The sequence below is a fragment of the Bombus pyrosoma genome, linkage group LG6, assembly GCF_014825855.1.
Source record: "Bombus pyrosoma isolate SC7728 linkage group LG6, ASM1482585v1, whole genome shotgun sequence".
Lineage (NCBI taxonomy): Eukaryota > Metazoa > Arthropoda > Insecta > Hymenoptera > Apidae > Bombus > Bombus pyrosoma.
This window is the reverse complement of record NC_057775.1, coordinates 5,721,099-5,745,187: the sequence shown is the minus strand read 5'-3', so window position 1 is coordinate 5,745,187 and position 24,089 is coordinate 5,721,099. Positions and strand designations below refer to the sequence as shown.

Sequence of the window (24,089 nt, the reverse complement as noted above, 5' to 3'; positions counted from 1 at the left end):
TAGATGGAGCGAAAGAGCGGAGAAAAGTGCGCTGCATAATTATCGTTGTCCGCGTAACTATTATCGTCTGTATTCGTACAGACACGGCCTCAATAGTCGAACGGATGTCGACCTTAACGCAATCGAACAGCTTCGATGCAGTCCCCTCCCTCGGTGGCCAGTAGCGGACGTGTTTTTTCACCGATCGGAAGTGCGTTGGTGGATAGGAACGTAAGGTGGACTGACGCAACGATTGGGATCTTTCGACGGAGGACAGTTACCTGTGACAAAATTTAAAGAACTACGACTAATTTTTTGTGGGATTAAATATACACCTTCGCAGCCTGTTGAACATTACGAAAGCAAGTTTTTATTTTCTTATTTACAGAATTAGTATTTACGAACATATACTTATGAACGAATTACTTGAAATCAAGAAATTAATAAGTGCGGATGTTCGTGTTCTCGTGTTCTCTTCATATGGCAAAATTCATGGCTCTAATAATAATCTTTGGATTTTAGCTTGTAGTATTTTTTTTTTTAAATTCCAACGAATTAAATGTACGCGAAGTAAATATTACGTCATTTGTGGTTCTTTTGACGTAAACAACGCGCGTCAACTTGTGCGTACAGTTATGCGACTGGTTTTAGTATGCCAAGTATGCCGTATCAGCGTGCAGATTTTCCGACCGAAGTTGTATTCTACGCTGGTTGAGGTTAAAGAGAAATTGCAGGAAGTTCAGGTTTCTTCATCGGAGACACTCACCCGTAGGTTATAAATGAAAATACACGACCTTCGCTACTACTCGTGATTACAAATTAGTTTTACACTACACAGAAATATTTAATTCCCCTTAAGGAAAATATTTCCCAATGCAAGTTCTAGTCAGAAAATTACGATTTCTCCAAATCCAATTACAATCTTAGTTATGTTCACTGACGACTTTCAAAGTACATATAAAATCAAGTATACATATATTTCTTGGTCGCGCTTTCTGTTGTTTGAGCAAACGAGTCAGTAAACCGGCAGAGTGGTTCACCATTCTCCCAACGATCCTCTAACTTGCGAAACTTTCTCTACTCTCTCTTCAAGGTACTGGGAAGTGCACACATATATAATGCATAGCTATTACGTAGAAAAATCTGGTTATCGAACATAACCGTCAGTCTGTATACTATATAGCAGTGGCCAAACAATTCTACAGGTGCTCACCCTACCAGGGTAATTTGATCTAACCTCGAAATTTACTCCTTAGCCTTGAATCGCTACAAGTAACCCCACCAGCTTTACTGCGTCAGTTAATACTAAACACTGCGCTATGCTACGATCGTATTTCACCTTCCAAGCTATGTATAGTGCGAGGCACGCCTCGCGGGTTTGCCTCGCATTGTCTGTACATAGCTGGAGCTGCAAGGCATTTTTGATCTCGCCAAAAAACCTGACAATCGTTGACTCATCCCGAGGCAGCTCCTCGTGTCTGCCCTGTACCATCTGTACATAGCTTTAGTATATTTCAGTATATTTTGACTTAATTAAAGAATTTACTTGAATATCCTACATAAATATCATAAATCAACCATCCGACACGATATTTTAATATTCTGTTTTAAAGATAGCGTTAAAGCAACATTAAACTTTCATAGAAAAAGATCACATCACAAGGATTAATCCTCTTAAACTCGTCGAATCATAAACTTGACGAAGTCACCTGAATTAAAATCACCTAGCACGATAGTCCAATGTCTCGCTTCGGAAATGCCGTTAAATCAATAAACGACTGATCTTACTGGAAAAGATTGACAAGACGAGAGGGTTAATATCCGCAACTCTCGAGTCACTTGCGACTGTGAATCGCGAAGCGGGCCAAGTGGCCCTCGAGTCTTCGGTTTAGCCGATGAAGGCACGGGCAAGCGTTGTCGCAAGAAAGCCGACCGGGTACGGAGAATACGGGGCCGATAGTAAATTCAAGTGAGACATTGTCGTTCGATCCCTCTCCGTCGGTATCGAACAGGGTGGTCCGGCGGTGGAGCGGCGCTCGTCGTTCCGTCGCATTCCCATTGCCCGTATAACGAGCTCTCAGGGCGCGCGTATCCAGCTGCCCTTCCTCTCCGCCAGTCCACCGTTGCTCCTGGGTGTTCTACGCGTCAGGCGAATTGTATCTTCGCGGGGAGTGATCCCTAACCTGAATAAATTGCATTTCATTGCCCGCTGCATCGCCATTTGCCGGCTACTCGACGGACGATTCTTGATGATCTAATCAGGGGACCGAGAGACACTCACGTCTGCGAGTGCTCTGGACATTTCTTTTTCCTCCCCTTCGCCACCATCGTCAGTTCGCTGGTATGCCGCGTTCCATTCATCTCTTTCTCTCTGTCTCATCCAATTCCGTGGATTTCTGACGCGTTGCGTTACCGGCGAATCGGACAGCGTTTCTTTCCGAGGTATCTCGATGTTTTTCGAGATTGTTCGGTTAATTGGCGGACGATGCGCGGTTCGCTGAAATTGAGCTGGACCTGGTTGAAGGATTGGGTCAGGTGTGTGTGCTCGGATAATGTTCCGTTTATCGAGAATTATAGTGTGCGAGACAGGGGAAAAGAATCTTTCAAAGTATTTGGACATTCTTGTACGAGTTTTTATTGTTCGTACCTATGGACTTCTTTTCTTTTCTTTTCTTTTTTTTTCTTTTGTATGTTGCCAGTGGTGAAAGGAAAGAATTTGAAAGCAATTTACGTGATGTAATTTTTCATCGTCTCTTCCTTCCATAGTAATTAGCCAAGATTAGATCCACTCAATTAATACTGGTTAATAGCACTGGTATAGTAAGATAGCTAAGGTGATGAAATATCGTTTCTGATATGACGAAATTTTTTCTTCGAAAATAATACTGCGAATAGATCAAACTGTACAATATCACCGAATCTAATCATGTGTCTATAAAGCAATGGTCATTTAAAAACCATCAAGCGCGAAGAAGTTAGATAAATTTTCCAAAGCGTCACACAATTACATACTGTGAAATTACTCTAAATATCAATCCTGATTAATCTACTATTTGTTAAAACACATCTAAATAATTCACGATCATACAAGCCAAGTATATCAAAGTCTATTTTACAGTCGTCTGTTCAGTTGGAAAAGTCAAACACAACTAGCGCCACAGATCAGACATTAGACGCCATCGATACGTCGTTAGTGACTCATTTAAAACGACGAACGCAGTGAATGACAATTAGAAATATCGTATCAAGGTTTTCCATGTTGCGAAACGAGGGATCGAAGTCGATGCTCGGTTCTCACGCCGCTACCGCGAATCCCGGACCGATCTGCCTTGAACGGCGAGCGCTAATGAAGCAACTCGAGGCTAGAATCAATGAGAGAAGCGTTCGCGGTACACGAAATCTGCATACGACGCGAATCAACCAGATATTTCACTTTAACGCTCCATAAGAGCAGCTACGAGAATCTAAAAGTGGCAGTAACTTTCCATACGCGTGCTCGCATTTTCTTTCTTTTATTTCTTCCTTTCCTTTTTTTTTTTTTTTTTTGTTTTAATTGTTGCGAATGATACGGGGTAGAACGAATGGATAGGGGTTATATATACTGCGTGAAGACTCACAATATCGCTTTTTCGTGGTTATAATTCGTTCTGGCATAGACATTCCACTGGAGGAATTCTTTTCTAGGAGAAAGTAGGTAATTAGCTATCATCGCTTGTTGAAGACGTATGAAAGTTTCTGTCTTTCAAATTAGATATCAGAAAGGAAGTGTGGTAAAACATGGATTCTCAGAATATCGATTAATGGAACGATTAATTAACGGAATATTGATTAACAGAGGAGATAATTTCTTTTAAGAAAGATCGGCGGACCAAGATAACAAGATGAAAGAAATTCTTACATTTTTATTTAAAAGATGTTGTTCCTGTCTAATATTATTCAAATAGCGTGTCATGATTAGATTAAATAATAAAGGTTCTATCGTAGGTAGCTTCAGTGGTTTTCTTTGTTAAAATATAGCCCCGAAGATAAATCCGTTTAGCATGAAATTTTGATCGAACAGCTTTAAAATTCAATTTAGCTCCATAATGTCAGACAGCAATAGGTCGAGCGTATATCTGTGATGCGTTGCTCATTATGCGTGACGTCAAGTGTATCCAAGCGTGGGCCTAGTAATTTGTTCATAATATTGTCATTCGAAAAAATGGTCTCAAAAAAGAAAAAGGGAATTGTAACTTCTAGTTAATTTCCACTCTTTGATCAAATGAAAAGGTTGATCGATCTTTAGATGGACCACGGTTGATTGGGTGCAATCAGGCACCGTTTTTAACGCTAGTAATTGGCAATTTTCTCTTCGATTATGCTATCAACTCTTCTCGTTTTCTCCTCGATCCTTTTCTGTCGATTCATCATTGTGAGAAATACCAACATTTCCAGTGTTAAATTGTACTGTATAGTAAGAGGAAGCGATAGCTTAGAATAAAGCGTTAGGTAGTGTTACTAATCGAGATCAATTTATTTTTTTATTGCATCTTTACATAAAAATTCAGTCCAGATATAATCATTCTCCTTTACAAAGAGTAAGAATTAATCCTGAGTTGACATCGTACAGCCTTAAACGAAGATCCAAGTCCTTGAAACTCTCGATACGTGTCAAATTACTCGTTACGATCGAAAGTTGCAAACTTGGAACACACCGATTTTACGACCTTGCTGTATCACTTTCACCCTACCAAAAATCCAAACAAATTATCAATCTAGATGAAATATTCCGTAACGAAATGCAAGAGAAAGGACGTCAAGGAGAAATGCCGTCGATGTTTCAACATCGACAGGACATCAATCTGTTTTGGAACGATGCGACTGATAAATAGACGTCCGCGCGTTATTAATCGACAGTCACGCGTGCTACGAGGAGAAAGAAAGGAAGAAAAAGAACGGAAGAGGAGGAATTTCGATTCTCATTACAGATACGGGATCTCAGAACGGGACGATTGGAACTTTAATGGAGGTTTCATTATATTTCGTCGTAGAAGAACGCGTGTAAACGCACGGTGAACGTGGAAAAAGAATCGTCGAAGGGGAGCGAGTAGGGAGAGAAGGATGGTGAAGAAAGAGCCGGAGTAAAAACAAGTGGTGATTGATACCATCGCGAACACTGTGAGGCGAGAATCGATCATAATTATTGCCCCCATTAACCCCTCGAGATGATCGATATAGTTTACCAAGCCGATCGATGCTTTCAAACCGGTCTCTCCTGTATGTTCAAGTTAATTGTCTTGTATTATTTATATTATCATGGTCGTTCTAATTGTTATCTCCCTTTCATTCCATTACAAAATATATTTTTCTAGAAGAGGGTTGTTTATAGATATAACAAAGAAGTTATGCATTAAACTGTTGTCTAAAAAATATTGAAATCAGAACACTGTACTTTTTTCTAGAATAAATGAAAAAGTGCTTTGCGCATACTTGCGAGTCAAGAATAACTGCAAACTAAAAGTTTAAAAAGTTAAAGGAACCAGAAATCTTAGATCTTCAATTCCCTATCTTCCCTCTTGATATGAGAGAGCTTATCCGATTCGATCTTCGCGAAGCGTCACTGCATCCTCCACATAGATCTTATTCAACCATCACTTCCCGTCGTTTCTTCACGTTTATTCACGTCCATCCCTCGATACCATCCTTGAAACACAAAAAACATCCTCGGAACACGAGAATTTCTCACGCGACTTTCCCCATGTAAAGTCCTCTTCTATCAGTTGTTCCTCTGGTAAACAGCCGACACGAAGCAACAGCTAGAACCTTGCCGTTTCTGTATTCTGCTGTCCGTTGCTGTCGGCAGGATCACGCGGCATCAGGCCGTGAAAAGCGTAGACTGGCAGCGCGACTGCTGGTGACGCGACAATAGTCGATTCGTTACTTCGCACTCGCCAACCTCCAGCAAAGACACACCGGGCATCGTGGAGTCCTCGGACCAAGTCGGAAACACGCGATCCCATGCTCGCTCCATTTGTCTCCGTAGAAGCGATCGCGCCGCCGCGGTGAAACGGTTCTACGTGTCAGACAAACCAACCGTGGAAAAATGCTTAACCATTCCTGGACTACGAACCGGGAACTTTGTTCCAAGCATCGCCGACCCTTGTAAGGGTTTTTGCGAGATTCTGAATGATCGAGCCAGATATCGGCCATCGGAAAAGGAGAGTCGTGGTTTAATTGAGTGGGGAAGAAGATCGCTACAAAGAGGAAAGAGATTCGACTTTCAGACGTTCTGTGATTTTAGATTCTTACAAGTGAGAACTTTTTTTTAATGAAATTGTTCGATTAATAATCGAGCCGCATAGAAGTTAAGTCGATCAGCTTCGTTCTTTATAATCTCAATGAAGACGAAGAGGATTTTAGACTTTCAGACGTTGTGTGACTTATGAAAACCGTAAATAACAGTTTTATCGAACTGAACATATTTTCATCTTTTCTCCCATCTGATTTTTATGTACGTCGTGATAAAATATCCCATTTCAATTCAGCTTTTAAATTTCATTGTATGTAACAGTAAGAAATAATTGTTAAAATGCGACTACTTGGATTATACGCGATGAAATTTAAATGTAAATATATATTTCGAGAAATTAGTAAGTTAAATGTAAATATTAAAGAATCCACCTCGACTTATCAAGCAGTGGACTAGCAGTCTTTATATAAACGATGACAATCCATGAAAAAAGAAATTCTTCAAGATCTCGTCTGCAACCACTTACATACGATAATCTAGCTAATTTACGCATACTAGAATATCAAAATAATCTTATTGCAAGCATTTCCTCTGGTCTAAAGAAAAAAATCCGATTGAATCTCATTTCTCAAAGATCTTCGAATCAATTTAAATACAACCTGTACGACTTATCGGATTTTCCCTACTTCGCCAAGTAAAAGAAGCAACGAGGAAAACTGGAGCACGTTAGTGAAGCGGCTTTTACAGCTACGACTACCGGACGTAAAGCGTTTCGAAAAAGTGTCTATTAGCGGCGAAGCTTGTTAGAAGTTAGCGGTGGATAGTCGCCGCAAGACGTATAAACAGGTCGAGACAACCAGAACATGGCGGTCTCGAGGACTCACAAGGCAATTACCCCATTACCCCGTAGTGAACAGGGCGAATTACGCTAATATATCGACGACACGTTACCAACAGACCCCCTCTTCTCCAATGAACGAGAAGATCGAGGGAGGACCACATTCTTGCTGGTTGCTATAAAGTAATCGATTTACCGCCGAGCGACGTATCAATGCTCGCTCAATTAGCGCGTTGAATTGACTTGTCGAAGGGTGTTTGCCTTATTCCTCGAGTTTCTTTCGATTAGTCGATGTATGGAGATTCGACGTGATAGCTATGGCGATGCTTAGGGGTTGAACTGGCTGGTGGCAAATGAGAAATTGAATTAGTTTTGTTATCTGCTTTTTTGAAACGATAGCAATCGGTGGTAAATAGCGTACATTACTTTTCACAAGAATCTGAAGACCTTAATGAATGTATGGTAATAATATATGTATTTTATCAAAATTTAAAAAGAAATTAATGTCAATAGAAATGAATGCTTTCTATGGAGTCGGAAGACTATAAATTAAAATTAGTTATTACAAAATTTAACAATATTATACTTCTTTTTCTACGATGAAATGCGCGATCGTATCGATTAAAGACGAATAAAGTCAAATCAGAACGCAAATAAAGGGAAATAAACGAACGAATATTTCTGCATGTATGCTGTTCACAAGTGGAAGTGAATTTTCGTATCGCCTCAACATCCTGTAATAAAGTCCTTTCACGGATTAAATTCTTTTTATACTCACAATTCTACGTCCGTAACGTTCCACCAGGAATGCAAGAATATATTTTTTCTCATTCTTTTTTTCTCCTTTTATTGCTTAAATTATCATCCGTGTTCGTCGTCGGTGGCTGAACAATTCCTACGAAAGTCGTCGAGCGCGGGGCACGATCATTAAAACTCCGTGAATAATCGGTTTCTCGCAAACATCAGCCATTAAATCGTATGCCGTGCGATAACAATTCCACTTTAACGTCAGCGAACTGTCCTCCATCCATGAACAAACCCATTAAGAAAGGAACACAAGCGATGCACCCGCCTTGGATTAAGCTCGTTCCACGCGTACAGACGAACCTTAAGACTCGATGTTTCGATCATTTTGCGACTTAAGCGTATCTCCTGGAACGATATCGTCCTTACGCGAACGAATTGTTCGACAATGGCATTCCCCGGTTCGTAGATAGTAAAATATATTCTAAGCGGATTACTCCTGCGAATCGTCACGATTCCGTGACTTTATCGCTGTATCTCTCTACCTTTCTCTTTAACATTCTGTAATTTACAATTTATATGCGTAAATTATGATTGCGTTTTAACAGACAGAAAATCGTTTCGAGCTTTCAGAAGATATTTACCAAAAAATTGAAACTAAAAATCAAAAGGATTTCTTCGTTTCTATCCGAAACTCAAGAAATTTGTTCTACTCTCTTTAGTTAAAATGTTCTATCTATCATCTCAATGCCGGACTTTCATCATTTCCTTTGAGCCATTTATGTTTCCGGTCTTTAATTCGATTTGAAATACAGTCGCTCACGGAAGTATTCGAACATTTAACATACGAAACTTTTATGTACATGTCATATGTGTTATACAAAACATATTGTATCGAAAATCTCTCAAAGAACACTGCAGAATTACACGCAAACAACAAAAATGACATTTCTTCTGCGTGCAGCTTCGACAGAATCGATCTCCATTTCTCGTTCGATCCGATTAAACGGGGGCTTCAAAGTCACTTTTCGTACCTCGAGGAAGACACGGAAATCGAGTATGGAGACTCGTTGCAGTGCAAAATAACACGAAAAGAGACTCGGAAGATGTCCTCTTGCTTCGAATCGCATGGTCCTCTGCGTATTTCGAGGATGCCAAAGGATTATGGGCAAGCAAGCGTCGCAACAGATCGACGGGAACGACCGTGAACACTCACGGCCCATCGTGGTCGCAGAAAAATAATTAATCCGCTGCTGCAGAAATGGGAGAGGATTACGGACTAAGGGGGAGATACAACGAAGAAGCGAGTTAGGGCGCGGAGAAAAGGAGACGGAGAGGAAAGGTCGGATAAATCTCGCCGGTTCGTCGAGCAGGATTATAATATACGATTAATAAGGACCTCGTAAAAAGCACGCGTGATCGATCGGTTGTTCCGAGCTGGTACGCACGGAATATCGTGGAATACAGAGTCGAGGCAGCTTCGAAGCGTTTGTATGTATTGTACGTGCAAATACCGACGAGGTATTTGCCGCACTGCTTTCTCGGTACAAGGCATACTGATCTCGCGGCTCGTTTCTTGCCGATAATTCTTGGAAAGTTGACTGGTAATGCGCCTCGCTGTGAATCTGACTTTTTCTTTTCTCTTTTTCTTTTTTTCTTTGATTTCTCCTAAAATTTGTCTTCTTCCGTATTAAAAGTTGTTGGTTAGTTGGGATGCACAGAGGATGCATGGTGGTGATAGCTTTTATAATTTATCGATCTCGTAGGGTGAAATTTGTGCAAGATTTCGATCTCGCGATAGTAACTCTTTGTTCCTTTGATTTTTATGTCCACTCTTTGTGTCTATATATTTCTTTCTTTTTCGTTTTTTATGATTGTCTTAAAAACTATACATATACATATATCATAGTATTTATACGAATATGTGGATCTTTTAGTTATTTTATTCTATAGGATTTCATCGTTTAATTGGTGGGATAGAACCGCTCATAGTTCTCCTATAATGTCAACGGTTAAAAAATAGAAATTCGTGAAAAAAATTTATCGCTCGACAACGCACACGTATGTAGTAATAAGGAAAATCCCTGAGGATTCTCGAAGGCCGGCTCGATTCTTGTAAATAATTTATCAAACGACATATCTGGAGACGTTCTTCGTAGAAACACGATGCGCTACCGGATTCCAAGTAACGTTAGATACAGAAATAAAAATGTCAAAAACAATGTTGATCGGAAGAACCCCGAGGAAGCTTCGACGTTTCGCAAGAGGAACGAAAGGTCGATGGGATTGAAAATTGAATAAAACAAAAGCTGCACTGACGAGGTGGCGCGGTGCATAATTAAAACAAACAAAGAGTGCTGGGAAGCATAGAATTGGCCGATGGTGGGGCCTTGTCGACCTTGCAGTTCGAACCCTGAATCTCGTGCGGGGATTCTCGCGAAGAAACCGTTGCGCGTGCGGTTTCCTTCGCTGACTAAAATAGTCGCAGGATGACATCGACGCTTGAAACAAGACTGATGCTTTTACGTGAGAGGAATAAATTGATACGTGCGGTAATGTTCACATTTCTAGGGACCTGTTACGGAGTGCGAATAATTCTTTTTAAGTGCAGAACGATAATTTAGTTAAGATTGCGCTTTTAGAAGAGAAACGTAAAAGCAGCGCGTGGGAGGCGAAGAGAAAAAGCTAGCAAGTAAAACAGATTGAAATATTCAGAGAAATTGGAAAATCCAAATACAATTAAAAACAACTAAAAATTGCAGATATCGAAACATTAAAAAATTCAAAGATCGAACATAAAATTCGATCTAGATTCGCTTCCTCATCTTCTTTCCTTTCGCAATTTTATCGTAAAAAATTAAACATTTAATATAATGCTTAACGTGATCTAAAAACTTCCTCCAACGACATTCCACCAACCCGAATAATATTTTAAAACGCCGCTTGTCTCGAAGGCGTTTCGAGCACCACGCTTCCTCACGCCCGAAAAGTACAGCGTCAGATGATCAATCTTCCGACCGGTGCGATCCTTTGAATACGAAGGGGGCCTGGAAAGCTTAGCCTTCGAGGCTTTCGCGTTCAAGGTTGAACGGGAAAAGCCAGCGGGGTATCTCTTCCGCCGAGTAAGTGACCGATGGACGAACGGGGAAGAGAAGGAAGGTTGTTCCCGGATATTTATAACAGACCACGAGCAACGCAACGATAAATCAAAAAACAGGCCCCGGCCAGGGATGAACCAGCTCCTGGTGGGGTCAGATCAGCTTTCGTTACGACGCAAAAGGAGAGAAGAAGGGTCGTAAAGGAAGGATAAAGAAGAAAAAAGGATTGGAAATGAGGAGAAGCTGGACCACGGGAGAAGGACGCTCAGGGCCGTGATGAATGCAGGCCGAAAGGAGGCTGACCTCATCTACATTCCTGAATGTACGATGCCGGCTCGGGCTGCTCTTGATAATCAGCGCGCCTTATCGTCTTTCGAGAGCCTCGCTTATTGTTACTCGCCAACCATACGTTTCGCAATCGCGATTCATTCGTGAATGCCGGATGAGAAGCGAATACGTTCATACATGACTCGACTAGCGTGCGTTCGCTATTGTTATTAACCGAGCTTTGTCATTACTGTTAACTGGCGACGCATCTCCGCGTGATTCGTAAGATTGAATAATGAAAGGAAGATTCCGTGAGGTATGGTGCTGGTGATCATTTTTCCTCGCTACTTTCGTATAATGGAGCGAAAAGATCGTACGCGTCGAACGCAACGTGCTGTATGGGTCCGTTTTTGGAAAGAGCATTTCGTAAAACTGTTGGTAATTTTCAAGCTGAATCCATTGTCCAAATGGCATCTGACAGTCAAGAGAGGTCAAACTTGTTCGCTATTTTCAACTATCCCTCTCATTCCGCTTAAACTAACGCATTTCCAATACCATCTTTCGACAAGAAAATTATCACTTTTCCTCTAATCACGATGACGTGCAACGATCGTTCTGCTCACGATCAGATTGCTATCTAAACCAGCGGTGTTTAAATCTCTCCCTGAACTTCAACTCCCTTTAACCGCAAGGCACGCTAATCTTTGTCCAACCGCAACCTCCATGAATAGTACGGACGATAAAAATGCTTCTCCATCGAGGCGTATCCACCACGTTACCGTGACAGCTACTCAAGAAGCTTCAGGATGCGAAGAATCGGCGATTTCACGTTCGCTAACAGGAACGATCGACTCTATTCGTTGAATATCGATTCGTTGGCGGGAGAATGGTCGTGATCGTCGATGGTTTCACCACTTGCGGGATCAGAGACGAGGCGCACACAGCGTGTAAGCATCGATAAAGCTTCGCTTAACCTCGGCCTGTCCGGACGCATTACTTCGAATGACTGGCAACCTGCCAGAACGGGGTTATGCGCGCAGTAAACGCGTGTGTAATGACGGGTTTCAGGACGTGGCACGAACCAACGGCGCCCTCAATGATGGTTACTCCACCCAATACGGACTGAGCTCCGTGTTGTACGGCCAAAATTGGCGGCCGCCGCCAGATTCGAATAATGACCGGTATCGCGGCGATGCGCCGATTGCTCCAACTGCCGTATTGAAATGGCACGGTAACATGCGCTGCTTTAATCAAACGCGACCGAAACAACGTACGTACGTACTTACACCGTTGTTTTCAGAGTGATTGCAGTGTTTCGCCGCGAACGTTCGTGCTGTAGGGTGAAATAATTCCACGAGAATATTTATGGAAGCTTTCGAAGGTTTTACAGTTATAGATTGAATTCTAAATATAGATCTTTGTATATTCGTAAATAAGAAGGGAAAAATGTATAGGGCTATTTCTGGGGAGAAGAATTTCTAAATGTAAATAACATACTCTGTACTTCCAAATCTTTCACGAAGTTTTCGATCTACGACGTTCAGCATTTGATTTCTTTAACTATAAAACACGAAAGATGTATCTTGCCGCGTTCCTTTTCCCTATGATCTCCATATAGAAAAACATATACGTGCTATATCTATCGGTGAGTTTTAACGTACAGTAGATAAGTCCCAAGTGTTAAAATCTAAACATACCAGTTAAGAAACATCAGAGACCCGAAACAGCGTATCACAAGCATGTCCGAACGCATCAGGTATTTTATGAGGCGCAGAAGAACAAGCCCGATACGCGGGGCTGCTCCGCGTTTCGGCTCCTCGAGATACCTCGATTGTAAACGAGACTTCGGCACGGGTTTCCTCTTTCTTCATGGCCTGTTAGCTCCGTTCCATTCTGCCTCTCACCAGCTTGCCTCTTCTCGATTCTTCCCTTCCCCCACTCTTCTGACCACGTTTCTCCGGGCCCATTTTACCCTCAGGGGCCCGCGGCCTCGATCCAGTCCCCATTGTCCGCGTTGCGTTTCAAGATGCCGCCGCTGGCTTTAATGAGAATTTTAATTACCCAATCCTGCGGACTCCGCGCTCTCATGGCTCTGTTTCTCTCTTGCCCTCTTGTAAAATGCTCATGGACAGCCTGGCCGATTACTCTTGCGCAAGCAACATTGAAAACTCATGCCATGTCACTCTCCGTTACCCCTGTAACCATCCAAGAGAGCACGATTACACGAGTATATGTATATGTACTCAGATAAATTGCACGTGGATGGACCGGTGTTCATGTGTTCCTGGAGCGTGAACGACGTACGAGCTGAGTCGAGGTGATCGATCGAGGATAGAAAGCAACCATGTTACCTCGCTACATTTCTTCGAGATGCTTTCGATCGTATGCTAACGGTTCATGCAAAAAAGGTCGCGTTTTTTTAGAGTCGATTAATTAAGATTAAATTGGCCGTCCACTTCATGGGTGTTCGATATTTTTTGTGCATGGGGAGAGATTGGATTCTTTTGGAATATTTTAACTCTATTGCGATCCCCGTACATTTACATTTCAATCTTGTATTTCAGCACACTTTTATTTTAACCCCTAAAGCCTCATTTCGCCTCGTGTAAATTTCGTAATACGTGAAAAGGATGCTGTTCTATCTTTCTTACTAATATTGAACGACATATTCAATAATATTAAAATAATTAATTCAGTTCATTTGACTATATTAATTTTTAAAACAAAAAGAAATACCAGAGTGACATTTTAACCACGTTGGCTTAACTTCCACTCCTTTGACGATAGCTTCTAAGAGTCGATGTTCTAAGGAAATCTGTAGCACAGAGTTAAGATCAGAAACGATAGTAATTTTTCCATATTTTTCCCGAATTCGTGATATTTTTTAAGAAGAGCACCATTGACTCGAAAATAATCGAAGGACTGCACCAGGCTCAACGTAATAACGAATAAAGATATTTGAAATCGTAGACAGTGTTTTATATTAAAAGTATATTAACATGTTACGATAACAAAATAATGTTACATTAAAAAACACAATAAAGTACAAAAGCTAAAAGACATACGAAAAAACGCCCACTGCAACAAATATGGTCATGTTTTCTTTTAAACTAAAATAAAATTCTGCGATAAATTCAGCAAATAATTTGGAAGATTTTTAACGAAGATAAAACCTTCAAACTCTAAACTGTTTTATCATCGTCAAAGTTGTTCCTGAAGCGTTGTAACCATGACGAGTATAGTATATTTTTCTCGGGCCTGTCCACGAACAACATGTACGTGCTACCAGGTTTCTGATTAGTAGAACTTCCATTATCTTTTTTCTCAATATCGGCATTTTGGTCCTGCTTTTCTTTCAACCCAATGGGTGACTCTGTATCTTCCGACTGCATCGATAAACCAGCAGGTCCTGTAGGAATTGTCGTAGGACTACTCGATCCTGTATTACCTCCTCCTCCTCCATTCGAAGGCTTCTTCGTCACGTTCAGTTTCACGAACTTATCTTTTTGGTTCGTCAATTCTGAATTTATTTTCTCTTTGTCAGTGTTAGCTAGCTTCAGCAAATTGTCCTGATTGCTCAAAGATCGAAGATGAATAGTGCCTTTTAACGGCGCAATACCAGTTTTATTATTTTTTTCGATTTCTTCTTTTAAATCAACAGCGGCTTCCCTTAAGGGTGCAATATCGCTTTTCACTGTCTTAGCGCTTGATTTTTGTGAACCAGGGAAGTTAATGGTCTCCATTAGTGGAGGAGTATCGACCTTGTTCGTTGTTTTATCCGAGATCTTAGAAGGATCAGCGGTCGTTCCTTCTAATGGCGCTTTCTTCTGCTCTACTGATTTTAAAGTATCTTTTAATTCCTTCTTCTCAGAAGCTTGCGTTTCGACTGATGTAACGGAACTTCCAGGAAACACGTTCTTTGATTTATCTAACAATGGCGATTTCGTATCGTTGGCTTTTTCTGCTGGAGTTTCGAAAGATCGATTAGAAACAGTTTCTTCCGAAGGAGATTTCCCTGACACTGATGAAATCGGCTGTTGGGATTGTTTATTTCTGTTAAAAGCATTTTCAGCTTGATTCATATTAGAAATGCTAGTTTTAAACTCTTTGATCGTCGAAGTAGCATCTTTTCGTGCGTTAAAATCGTCTTTCTTTACGTCAAACAAACGTTTCTTTTCTTTTTTCGTCTTTTCATCTTGAAAATTCAACTCGGGTTTGCCCATTTTACTCGCCGCGTATTTTATCTCAGTGTTTGCAATATCATTTGCCTCTTTCTTCGCGGAAGATATCTTCTCTGGTTCTACAATTTTCGACTGTTCCATCAAGTTCTTCGGTTCCGTCAGCGTCTTCTTCTTCGTGGAAGAAACCTTCTCTGGTTCAACGATTTTCTCTTGATTCTGCATAGATTCTTTCGAAATGATATTAACAGAGGTTTTGTTCAGAATTCTTGGAATCTGTCTGACGTTTCTCGTTGGGTTCCTCGATGGTATGATCACACCGTAATCGATCAACGTGCCGTCCTTTTTTTTCTCGATCGGTTTCATCGACTTCAGAATCTCCTTTATTCGCAGATCCTCGTTGGTCGCTTTAGTCGATAAATTCTTTCCTCCTGTTCCGTCTGTTGCGCTCCGCTTTTCCTCCTTCACTGAAACATCAGCAGATCTGTTAGCACTTCCTCCTAATTCCTCTTTTTTGTATACTGTGTTTGAACTCTGTACATTTGCTCTCCCAATGTGCGAATCAACGCGCTCGATGACTACAGGCTTCGCATATTCTGGATCTGTCTTCCATTTTGAATTCGATGCCTTTGTTTCACGTTTCTTCTCTACGTTGACGCTTTGTGGAAACACGGAATCGTATTTAGCGATTTTTGGCGAACAATGAACCGTAGGAACTGCCGGAGTGTCAAATTCATTTTTCGCACTTTTTCTAGAATGAGTCGTAGTTTTAACGCGATATCTCGCTCTCTTTACTACTCTACCCGTGTCTGTAGGTCTTGTTTTTACTTCGGGAGTACGTTTGATAGGCACCCATCTCGGCAAACTATTCACGCGAACGTAGTTAATCATCGGATCAGGCTCGTTTGTCTGTTTAGTCATTGGTTTCCTCGTTACGATATCCCTCTGATTATCAACCTTCTGAGGGTCAGGTTTTGCAGACTCGATGGAACTACGTTGCTGAGTTGGTGAAACGTCGGTACTTGATTTGTCTTCTTTTCTTGCGGTCGCTTTTGCGTTCCCTTTCGTCGCAGTTACAGTAGACGTACGATCGTATTTTGATACATTCTTTGGAGTGTTACCCTTCTTCCTGATCTTCTTGAAAGAATCCTCGGAGGACCACCAGGGAATCACGTTCGAAGGTGTTCGATTTTTAGGTACCCCGTCTTCTTTGTTCATCGTTGGCTGCTGAGTGCGATCATTCGATGGTACGTTCGGATTTGATGGTACGTTCGCGTTACTCTGAAAGATGGTCTTATTAGGATCCGCATTCGAGGAAACACCGTCCATGGTGTTTGGAATTGTTTTTTCCTTGCGCGTGGAAGCGTGAATACCGCTCTCAGAAAAAGTGTTTTCGATTTGTGACGCGACGTTTTCAGACGTTTTAACGTCCGTCACATCGGAGACGTCCATATATGTTGTTTTCATCGTTGGCTCACCTTTCGTCGCTAGATCGCCTTCCTTTGCTTTGCTCGTCGTTATTCCACTTTTTGGGATGTCCTGGCTGAAAAGATTCTGCGGTCTGTGAGGTTTTACAGGAGGCGATGGAGGCGTAGGCGGCGTAGGCGTTACAGGTGAGATTGGAGGTGACATATGAGGAGGATCCGTCTTCATCTCCGCGTTTCTAGGTTGTTGAAACCGTGGCTCGTTAAATTTCGCAGCAATCTGCAGGTTTAACACAGGTTTCGAGCTGGTCGATGTCGTGATGTTCCTCGGGTGTTCGGCTGCCACGTTTCGATCCTTCGAAGGAATCCTGATCTCGACTTTGTCCACTGAACTGACCACATCCAATTTATCCGCTCTGGCCACGATGCTCTTCAACTCCGACACCGGCTTCCCGTTTATTGAAAATTCGATCTGTTTCACTGGTATTGTACTCTCGCTAATGGATATCTGCATCGAACCGAAATCAGTGCGTACGTTCGCATTACTCGTCTCGATCTTGTCAGTTCTGTTTCTCTTCGAGGAAATCACAACCGAGAGTTGCTCTTTGTTGCTACCGGCCGTTTTTGTCGCCGTCTCATCCACGTTGATGGATACCACAGACTCATTTTGCGAAGGAGTCATCCTGAGCTCAATTTGTGGCTCCTTCACCGAATTCGTCGGCGTGATTCGCGAGGTATTCACAGGTTCTCGTCTCATGTAGTCTATCGTGGAACTCGAAGGTTTATCGGTAGTTACAGTTTGCGAAGATGATTTTGTAGCGGGTGGTTTTGAAGCAGGAGGTTTCGAAGCAGGAGGTTTTGAACTAGGTGGTTTTGAACCCGGTGGTTTCGAACCAGGTGGTTTTATAGGACCAGGATTCCACGATGCTTGCACGCTACTTTGAATTTCATCGTTTGATATAGATTCGTTATCCTGTATTGTCGTGTTAGGGATCGCGTCATGATTTGCGAGTTCGGTCGCGGTGGTGTCGATCGACACTTTTTCCAGCATCTCCTTTCTGTCTTTGATCTTCTTTTTGTGCGCGATCATCACCCTGTCCAACCAATAGGCACGCTCCTGCACCGACTGCAACATCCATTTGCTGCTCGAATCCGCCTTCTCGGTGATTCGTTGCAGATCCTTTATTATTTCGTCCATTTTCATTAACCAATTGTTTCGCTCTCGCGTTTTCGCCTCGTTTTTCTCGACTTCGGTTAAGGTTCCGCTCCCACTAACGTTTTCACTTGCGTTGTTCGATGCAATCAGGCTTGGTTTGTTATTTGCGTCCTCGTCGCTCATTACAATCATGGGAACTTGATTGTACTTCGTGGACATATTACGTTTAGATACTTGAGTACCACCGTGCTTATCAATGCCAAGATTCATCGCGTTGCTGTATTTTTCTATCATTGACGCGTACGACAGAGACTTGTGAAGCTCGTTGCTGTGTGCTGCCGTGATGTCTGGACTCATGTCATCGTATCGAAAATGAAAACGCGTCGCACAGGATGCGTTACTGAATTTAGCGTCTTGGCTGAACGCATTTAGACCAACGTCTGAGATGTTCGTATTCCTAGTTTCTTCACGTTTATTATTCCATTTTAAAGAGACTAAGGATGCGGTGCTAAACGGACTCCTATGGATCCCATTGATCATAACCGAACTCAGATTGTCCCTCAGCACCTCTGAACTACTCGAACCATACATTTTATCGTTGTAGCTGGCTATCATCTGCGCGTACGGTCGAGGTTCTTTCTGAATTGATCCTTTAATTTCTTTCGAAACATCCAAATGATTTGCCTTTTTCGTCAAATTTATCGGTTTCTCGATATATTCCCCATCATTGCGTAGTTTGCTACCACTGGATGGCCTTTTCACTTGACACGCCGAGATTAGTGGTTTTCGGATACATTTTTCTGAAGAAACTCCCTCCAGCGAAATCTTTTTGCCGCGTTGTTGCGTCGACACCGTTCCATTGCTTGTTTGTGTGCAGTGGAAATTCCTGAAGTCGCTGATCTTTCTGGTTCGTGATAGCGAAAGCGGTGGCATCTCCAATAAACAAACATCCGATTTCTGGCTTTTGCACATATGTTTGACATCTTGTTTCAGTATCACAGTATCTTTGAACATAATTTATTACGAGTTAGGATAATGAAGATGACATTTAAACAAAGAAATATAAGAGGAAACAGAAAATCTTATTGAAAATTTTAATTATAATCATATATCAAAAGTAAATATTTTTTCGTGGGCATATGAAAATTTGTATCATTGCATTTAAGAACATTCGAACATGTTTGAAAACCTGCAAAGATATTATAATAGGGAATAATTATTCTTATGGAATCTTACTGGATGGTATCCGACGAGGGACGTTAATACCAAGTACACATTTCAAACGATTCATTGTATAGGTACATAAACCGTGTAAACTAATTTCAATATTTTAAAATTCAGACTTCAGGTAGACGATTTTATACATAAATTTTTACTCGTAATTTTGACAACGAATCGAAAAAAGGAATGAAAGTTTTTGATATGATCTTTCTACCGCTCGCGATATAGCATGTTGAAATGTCAATCGGGTTATACGAAGAATCCAATCAAACAAAGGAATTTACATCTCGATTTTATTCGTCGAATCGCTTCAAGCGGTGAATTGATTAATAAATTATGTATACATTCATATTTCGTTAGTAAAATATTGTAGAGATATTCCTATAATTTTTACGCAGAGCAGCAGTTATATAATATTTTCAAATATAAAATAACATTTTCGAACAATATATTTCATTTCGTAAACAATCATTTTCAAATAAACTTCGAAAATAATTGCTCTTTCGTAGAAATTGAAAATATTTCGATCAGAAAACGCACTTTCTCCTTTCGAAATAAAAAGTATTTTAATTAAAAAAATGCACGATACTCGTTCATATTAAACCATCGACTTTCGATCGTAATTTTAAGTATTCGCGAAGATCGAGCATGCTGGCAATGCCTTTGTGTCACTGCACGCCGTAAGTAAACTTGGAAAAATGGTACTGGCGGCACTTTCAACTCAACGAAGGCTGGCGCGGTTAGATCGCAGGATAAGGATTTTCAGGATCGCTGCCGGCGTTAAAGTCACGCCGGCATCTTCGACGTGGCACAATGCAACGAATCGAAGTCCCCTCTATCTTCGCGATCTTTCCTCCTCTTTTTTCTTCTCGTCGATGCTACGTAATCCATGATACGAATCGCGAAGAACGATTGAAAACAATTGGAGCAATGCATTGATTTTATATCGATTCGAAGGTGTTTCCATTTTAACATATTTTTTCTAGGAAGAGAAAATTGAGAAATTTGACCCCAGTGAAATTGTTTGGTTAAAGCGTAGAGAAAAACGGTTCATGATCACGTGAAGTTCTTTTGCGAAGGTATTTATGGATATTACGTATTTGGCAAAATTTGATATTTACGCAATTAAATTATCTAATATTTATTTAACATATAATTGTATAATGATCTATCGTAGGGAAAAATGTAGTTGTGTATCTACAGTTACACAAATAAACACAGTTGCGTATACTAAAATACTTCGATTACGTGTAGAGGTGACATTGCAAATTTTTCTGGCTCCTGCCAAACAATTCGCAAGCAGAAGGACAAACTGTGACTAACGTGAACGCATTTTAGGACCGTCTGAAAGTTATCGCAAAGTCAACTGATTCACACGTCGACGTAAAAATCCGCCGTCGAGTTACATATTTACACTAGCCATGGTAAAAATCATACGAAGAGATCTTCTCACGGATATCTTTCTTAATCCTAAACACCATCCTTTACTTTTCAAAATTGAATAGAAGTAAAGCTATAATCCTCTTATGTCTCTACATATATTTTCCAATGTAAGCATCAATTTGCATTCTATTTGAAAATGTCAAACGTAAGATGCACCCGGAAAGGTAAAACCACTGATTGGTTCCGCATATAATCTTACCTGCAGCGCAAACTACACGTTGATCGATCTTTCACGAAGTCCAGATGGCATTTCCACGTTGCTGATGCTATCGCTACGTTCTCAGCAATTCGTTGCGTACTATGCTACATTCTCGAAAATATTAACAACACGTTCGATTTATTACGGAATTTAACGAGATTTAGAATCGACTAAGGAAAAGAAAGAGTTGATCTCTGGAAGCTATTCGAGAGAACGGAATTTATTATTTTTCTTTAACCAAAGAATTATTGTGTGGTTATTTATATCGTTCAAACATTTGTTGAACAATAACTGTTGCATTGATATATAAAATTATCGCGAAACAAACACATCACGATATAACGAATTCGGAATTTTTCTTTCGAGTTTCGTCAAGTTATTACTCTCGATAATTTTTCCAGCCAAGGCCCAAATATCAAATGTTGACATTTTGAAGTATTTGCATTCCCCGTTGATAAGAACCTGCGTACAAGATCACAACGAACATCAAATTTATCGTAAACTGTTATCAGTAAAATATTCCATATTGTGCCACAACGAACTGTATTCTCGTAACAGTTCGATATAAACAACGTAAATTCGATTTAATAGAAAAGTACAAGCTAAAAAGACAAATTAAATATCTACCCTTTGCCTAAATTTCCTTGTTCACACTTAAACGCAAACTGATTCCTGTCGTAATAAATGTCTTATAATGAAGACGCGTCGCTTATTGTTTAATATTCAGAAGATACTTAATGACCGGTAATGACGAAATTACTGGCTCGTCAAAATTGCAAAGATGACAATCGTACGCATACGCGCGAACGTGTAGTAATTAGCATGTCTTGATAAAAATCTGTTACGAAGAGGAAGGCAGTTTATATACCTCACGTGCGACGAAATAACAATAATTATTATCATTACGTTGCTTTATCACGTGCTACTTCACGAGTCGGGCAATAATTTCGGGCTACGAGTTCTTCCCTACAGGTGGTCAGAACGTTTGCTCATTTGACTAATTACCGGCCCTCGATCTGCTGTCCCTTCGTGATTCTTCACGGATCATCCCGAATTATTAACCTTCACTCCGTGGTATTTACATGACTTACTGTTATGTACAGAACATTCTTCTTATACCGTTAATTAATATCGCTGAAAATGAAATATTACGCGTGTATTCTTCTTCTATATATCTTATTCCTCGATAAGACAATACACAAAATGTATTGCTTCGGACACCAGACAAAGTACCTAAATTCTTGCAACTAGATAGCTGCAGCTTCGATCATTAGATCGCGATAATAAAATAAAAATTCAGATTCTGACAGAGATTAACGATAACAGTCAACGATGTACCATTGAAAGCAAACAAAAAATTATTACGTAAACTAAATTAATTTTTATAGTACAGTAATTCAATCTCCAATCACGAGTGGATTCCTTAATTAAGGCTTAGAGAGAATTCGTCAAAGCTTCCGAAACGTCGTTTACGAACGAAGCTTCGCGTGTCGATCAGCTATTATGGCACACTGGGAACAGGATCGAAACTGGCGGTCGAAGGTGCCGGGTCGGTTTCGCGAGCGGTGATTCTTGGAAATTCGAAAGTCTTCCAGCGAGATTGACCGGTTCTCGGGGAGATTCGCGGTGGCAGATACGTGCAACACGAAAGGCCACGGCGTTGCTTCGCCGTGAACGGGCAAAGTCACGATCTGGAGCTGCACGAGGTGCAGAGGTCGAGCAGCGAGGAGCAACTCACTTCGTGCCTTGAAATTCTATCGTGGTGCATGGTCAGAGAGAACCAACCGGTGCAGCCTCTCCTCAAGACGAACGAGGCTGATCGTGAGCGGCGATCCACGAGAAGGTTTTCAGTGTTTCCTTTTCTTTCTTTTCGTCGCTTTCCTTCGGCTACCTCGTGCCCAGCTCGATCTACTGAAAACCATCACGAAGTCACGAACATTATTAGCAAGTTACGGACTCAACCCAGCCGCAAACCGGACCATTTCGCAAATAAGAAGCTTACGATGATTTAACGAACGTTTCACCGTTTCCACGAGCCGCGCTTTGCTTTCCTTATAGACGCGGATCCCTGCGGCTGCTAATTATACCCGACAATTTGCGTAACACGTGAATGTATAAAACCGATAAGATCAAACGACGGAGTTTTGTATCGGAAATCGTACTAGAAACTGGTCGAAAGCCATCAAATATTGAAACTCCATTAAAGACATGGATTTCAAACTTCGTGTTTTCTTTAGTGGATCGTAATCAAACGCCGTTTAGATTCCACAATTTAATTTCAACAGCTAATCTAAACGCGACGCATATTTAAATTAGAAGCGTTTAGAAGAGACTCGCTAATCAAGTTCTTATTTCAAATACTTTTTGAAATACCAGGTTTAAATAATAATCAATGGTACTTTAATATTCAGTGTTAAATATGCAATGACAAATTCGTAGATAATTTGTACCGTTTGACTATACTTTAAAGTAGCTTCTCTCTTCCGCATCGATCAACATGGTGCATCTGTAAAACAACCAAAATTGCTCGCAAATCTTCCAAAAATAATTCCTTCGGCCGCAATTTGAATATCGTTTCGCGCTAGGTTTCTATGCAAATTACGATCTTTTGTTAGACTCCAATATCGAAATTCCTACGTTATTATCAGGATGCTAAACTGCCGATCGAAAAATATCCGATAGCAGCATGAATCACGGCAATCTCGATTTAGCATAAATTGCATAACGCGCAATTGCTCCGTTGGGATTTGCATCGAAAGGGAAAATGGCCCAACGGTCTGACGATGGATCGCGATAGAAGGGGGAGGGTCGTGGGTCCGGTCGGGGTTCGCCTTTACGGCGTCTGATCATACAATCCCTCGCTACGAGAGCCGTAGAAGATAAAATGTTGAGCCATATACGGCCCAGTGGGAAAGTGAACCGGCGCTGGGACCACAGCGGTTCGCTCTCAGTTGGTTAAGCAGAGGCCGTTTTTGCCGGGACAACACAGGCCGACGGCGGCAACTGTGCCGTGTTCTAAATCAAAGCTCGTTCGCGAGCAGATACCACGAAAGACGTGTAGAGAAAAGAAAGAGAAAGAGGTAAAAGGGTTCTCTGTGATGGGGCCAGTCGAGCTACGGGGGAGGTGGAGACGGTACCTTGGAACGTATCTCAGATTGGGCATCCTCGAGATACCTTAACGTATCCTCTCGTTGGTCCGAATGCATCGAAATCGCGCTCACGTCCGGCTTTACCGTTACACCGCGTTTATTCCTCCTCTTTTTCTTCGTGCACGATACTGCTCCCCTCGTCCGCCTCCCTGTTTGTCTTCTTC

At 41.2% G+C, this 24,089-nt stretch overlaps 2 protein-coding genes across 7 annotated transcripts in view; one reads left to right on the top strand and one right to left on the bottom strand.

The window, feature by feature from the left end:
• LOC122568480 (epidermal growth factor receptor) overlaps positions 1 to 24,089 on the top strand; it is a 171,733-nt gene that overhangs the window by 107,808 nt on the left and 39,836 nt on the right. The window lies entirely within an intron of this gene.
• LOC122568479 (titin-like) lies at positions 14,338 to 19,204 on the bottom strand. The gene is made up of 2 exons (XM_043728235.1): positions 19,150 to 19,204; positions 14,338 to 18,917 (listed from the first exon to the last, which is right to left on the bottom strand). The coding sequence occupies exons 1-2, from the start codon at positions 19,202 to 19,204 to the stop codon at positions 14,338 to 14,340; spliced, it is 4,635 nt and encodes a 1,544-aa protein (XP_043584170.1).

Excerpts from the sequence above, each read along its gene's own strand:
- LOC122568479 (XM_043728235.1), bottom strand. The coding sequence starts at position 19,204 with ATGAATCGTTTGAAATGTGTACTTGGTATTAACGTCCCTCGTCGGATA. Across the intron at positions 18,918-19,149 it reads CCCTCGTCGGATACCATCCA|ATACTGTGATACTGAAACAA; the intron begins GTAAGATTCCAT and ends TTATGTTCAAAG.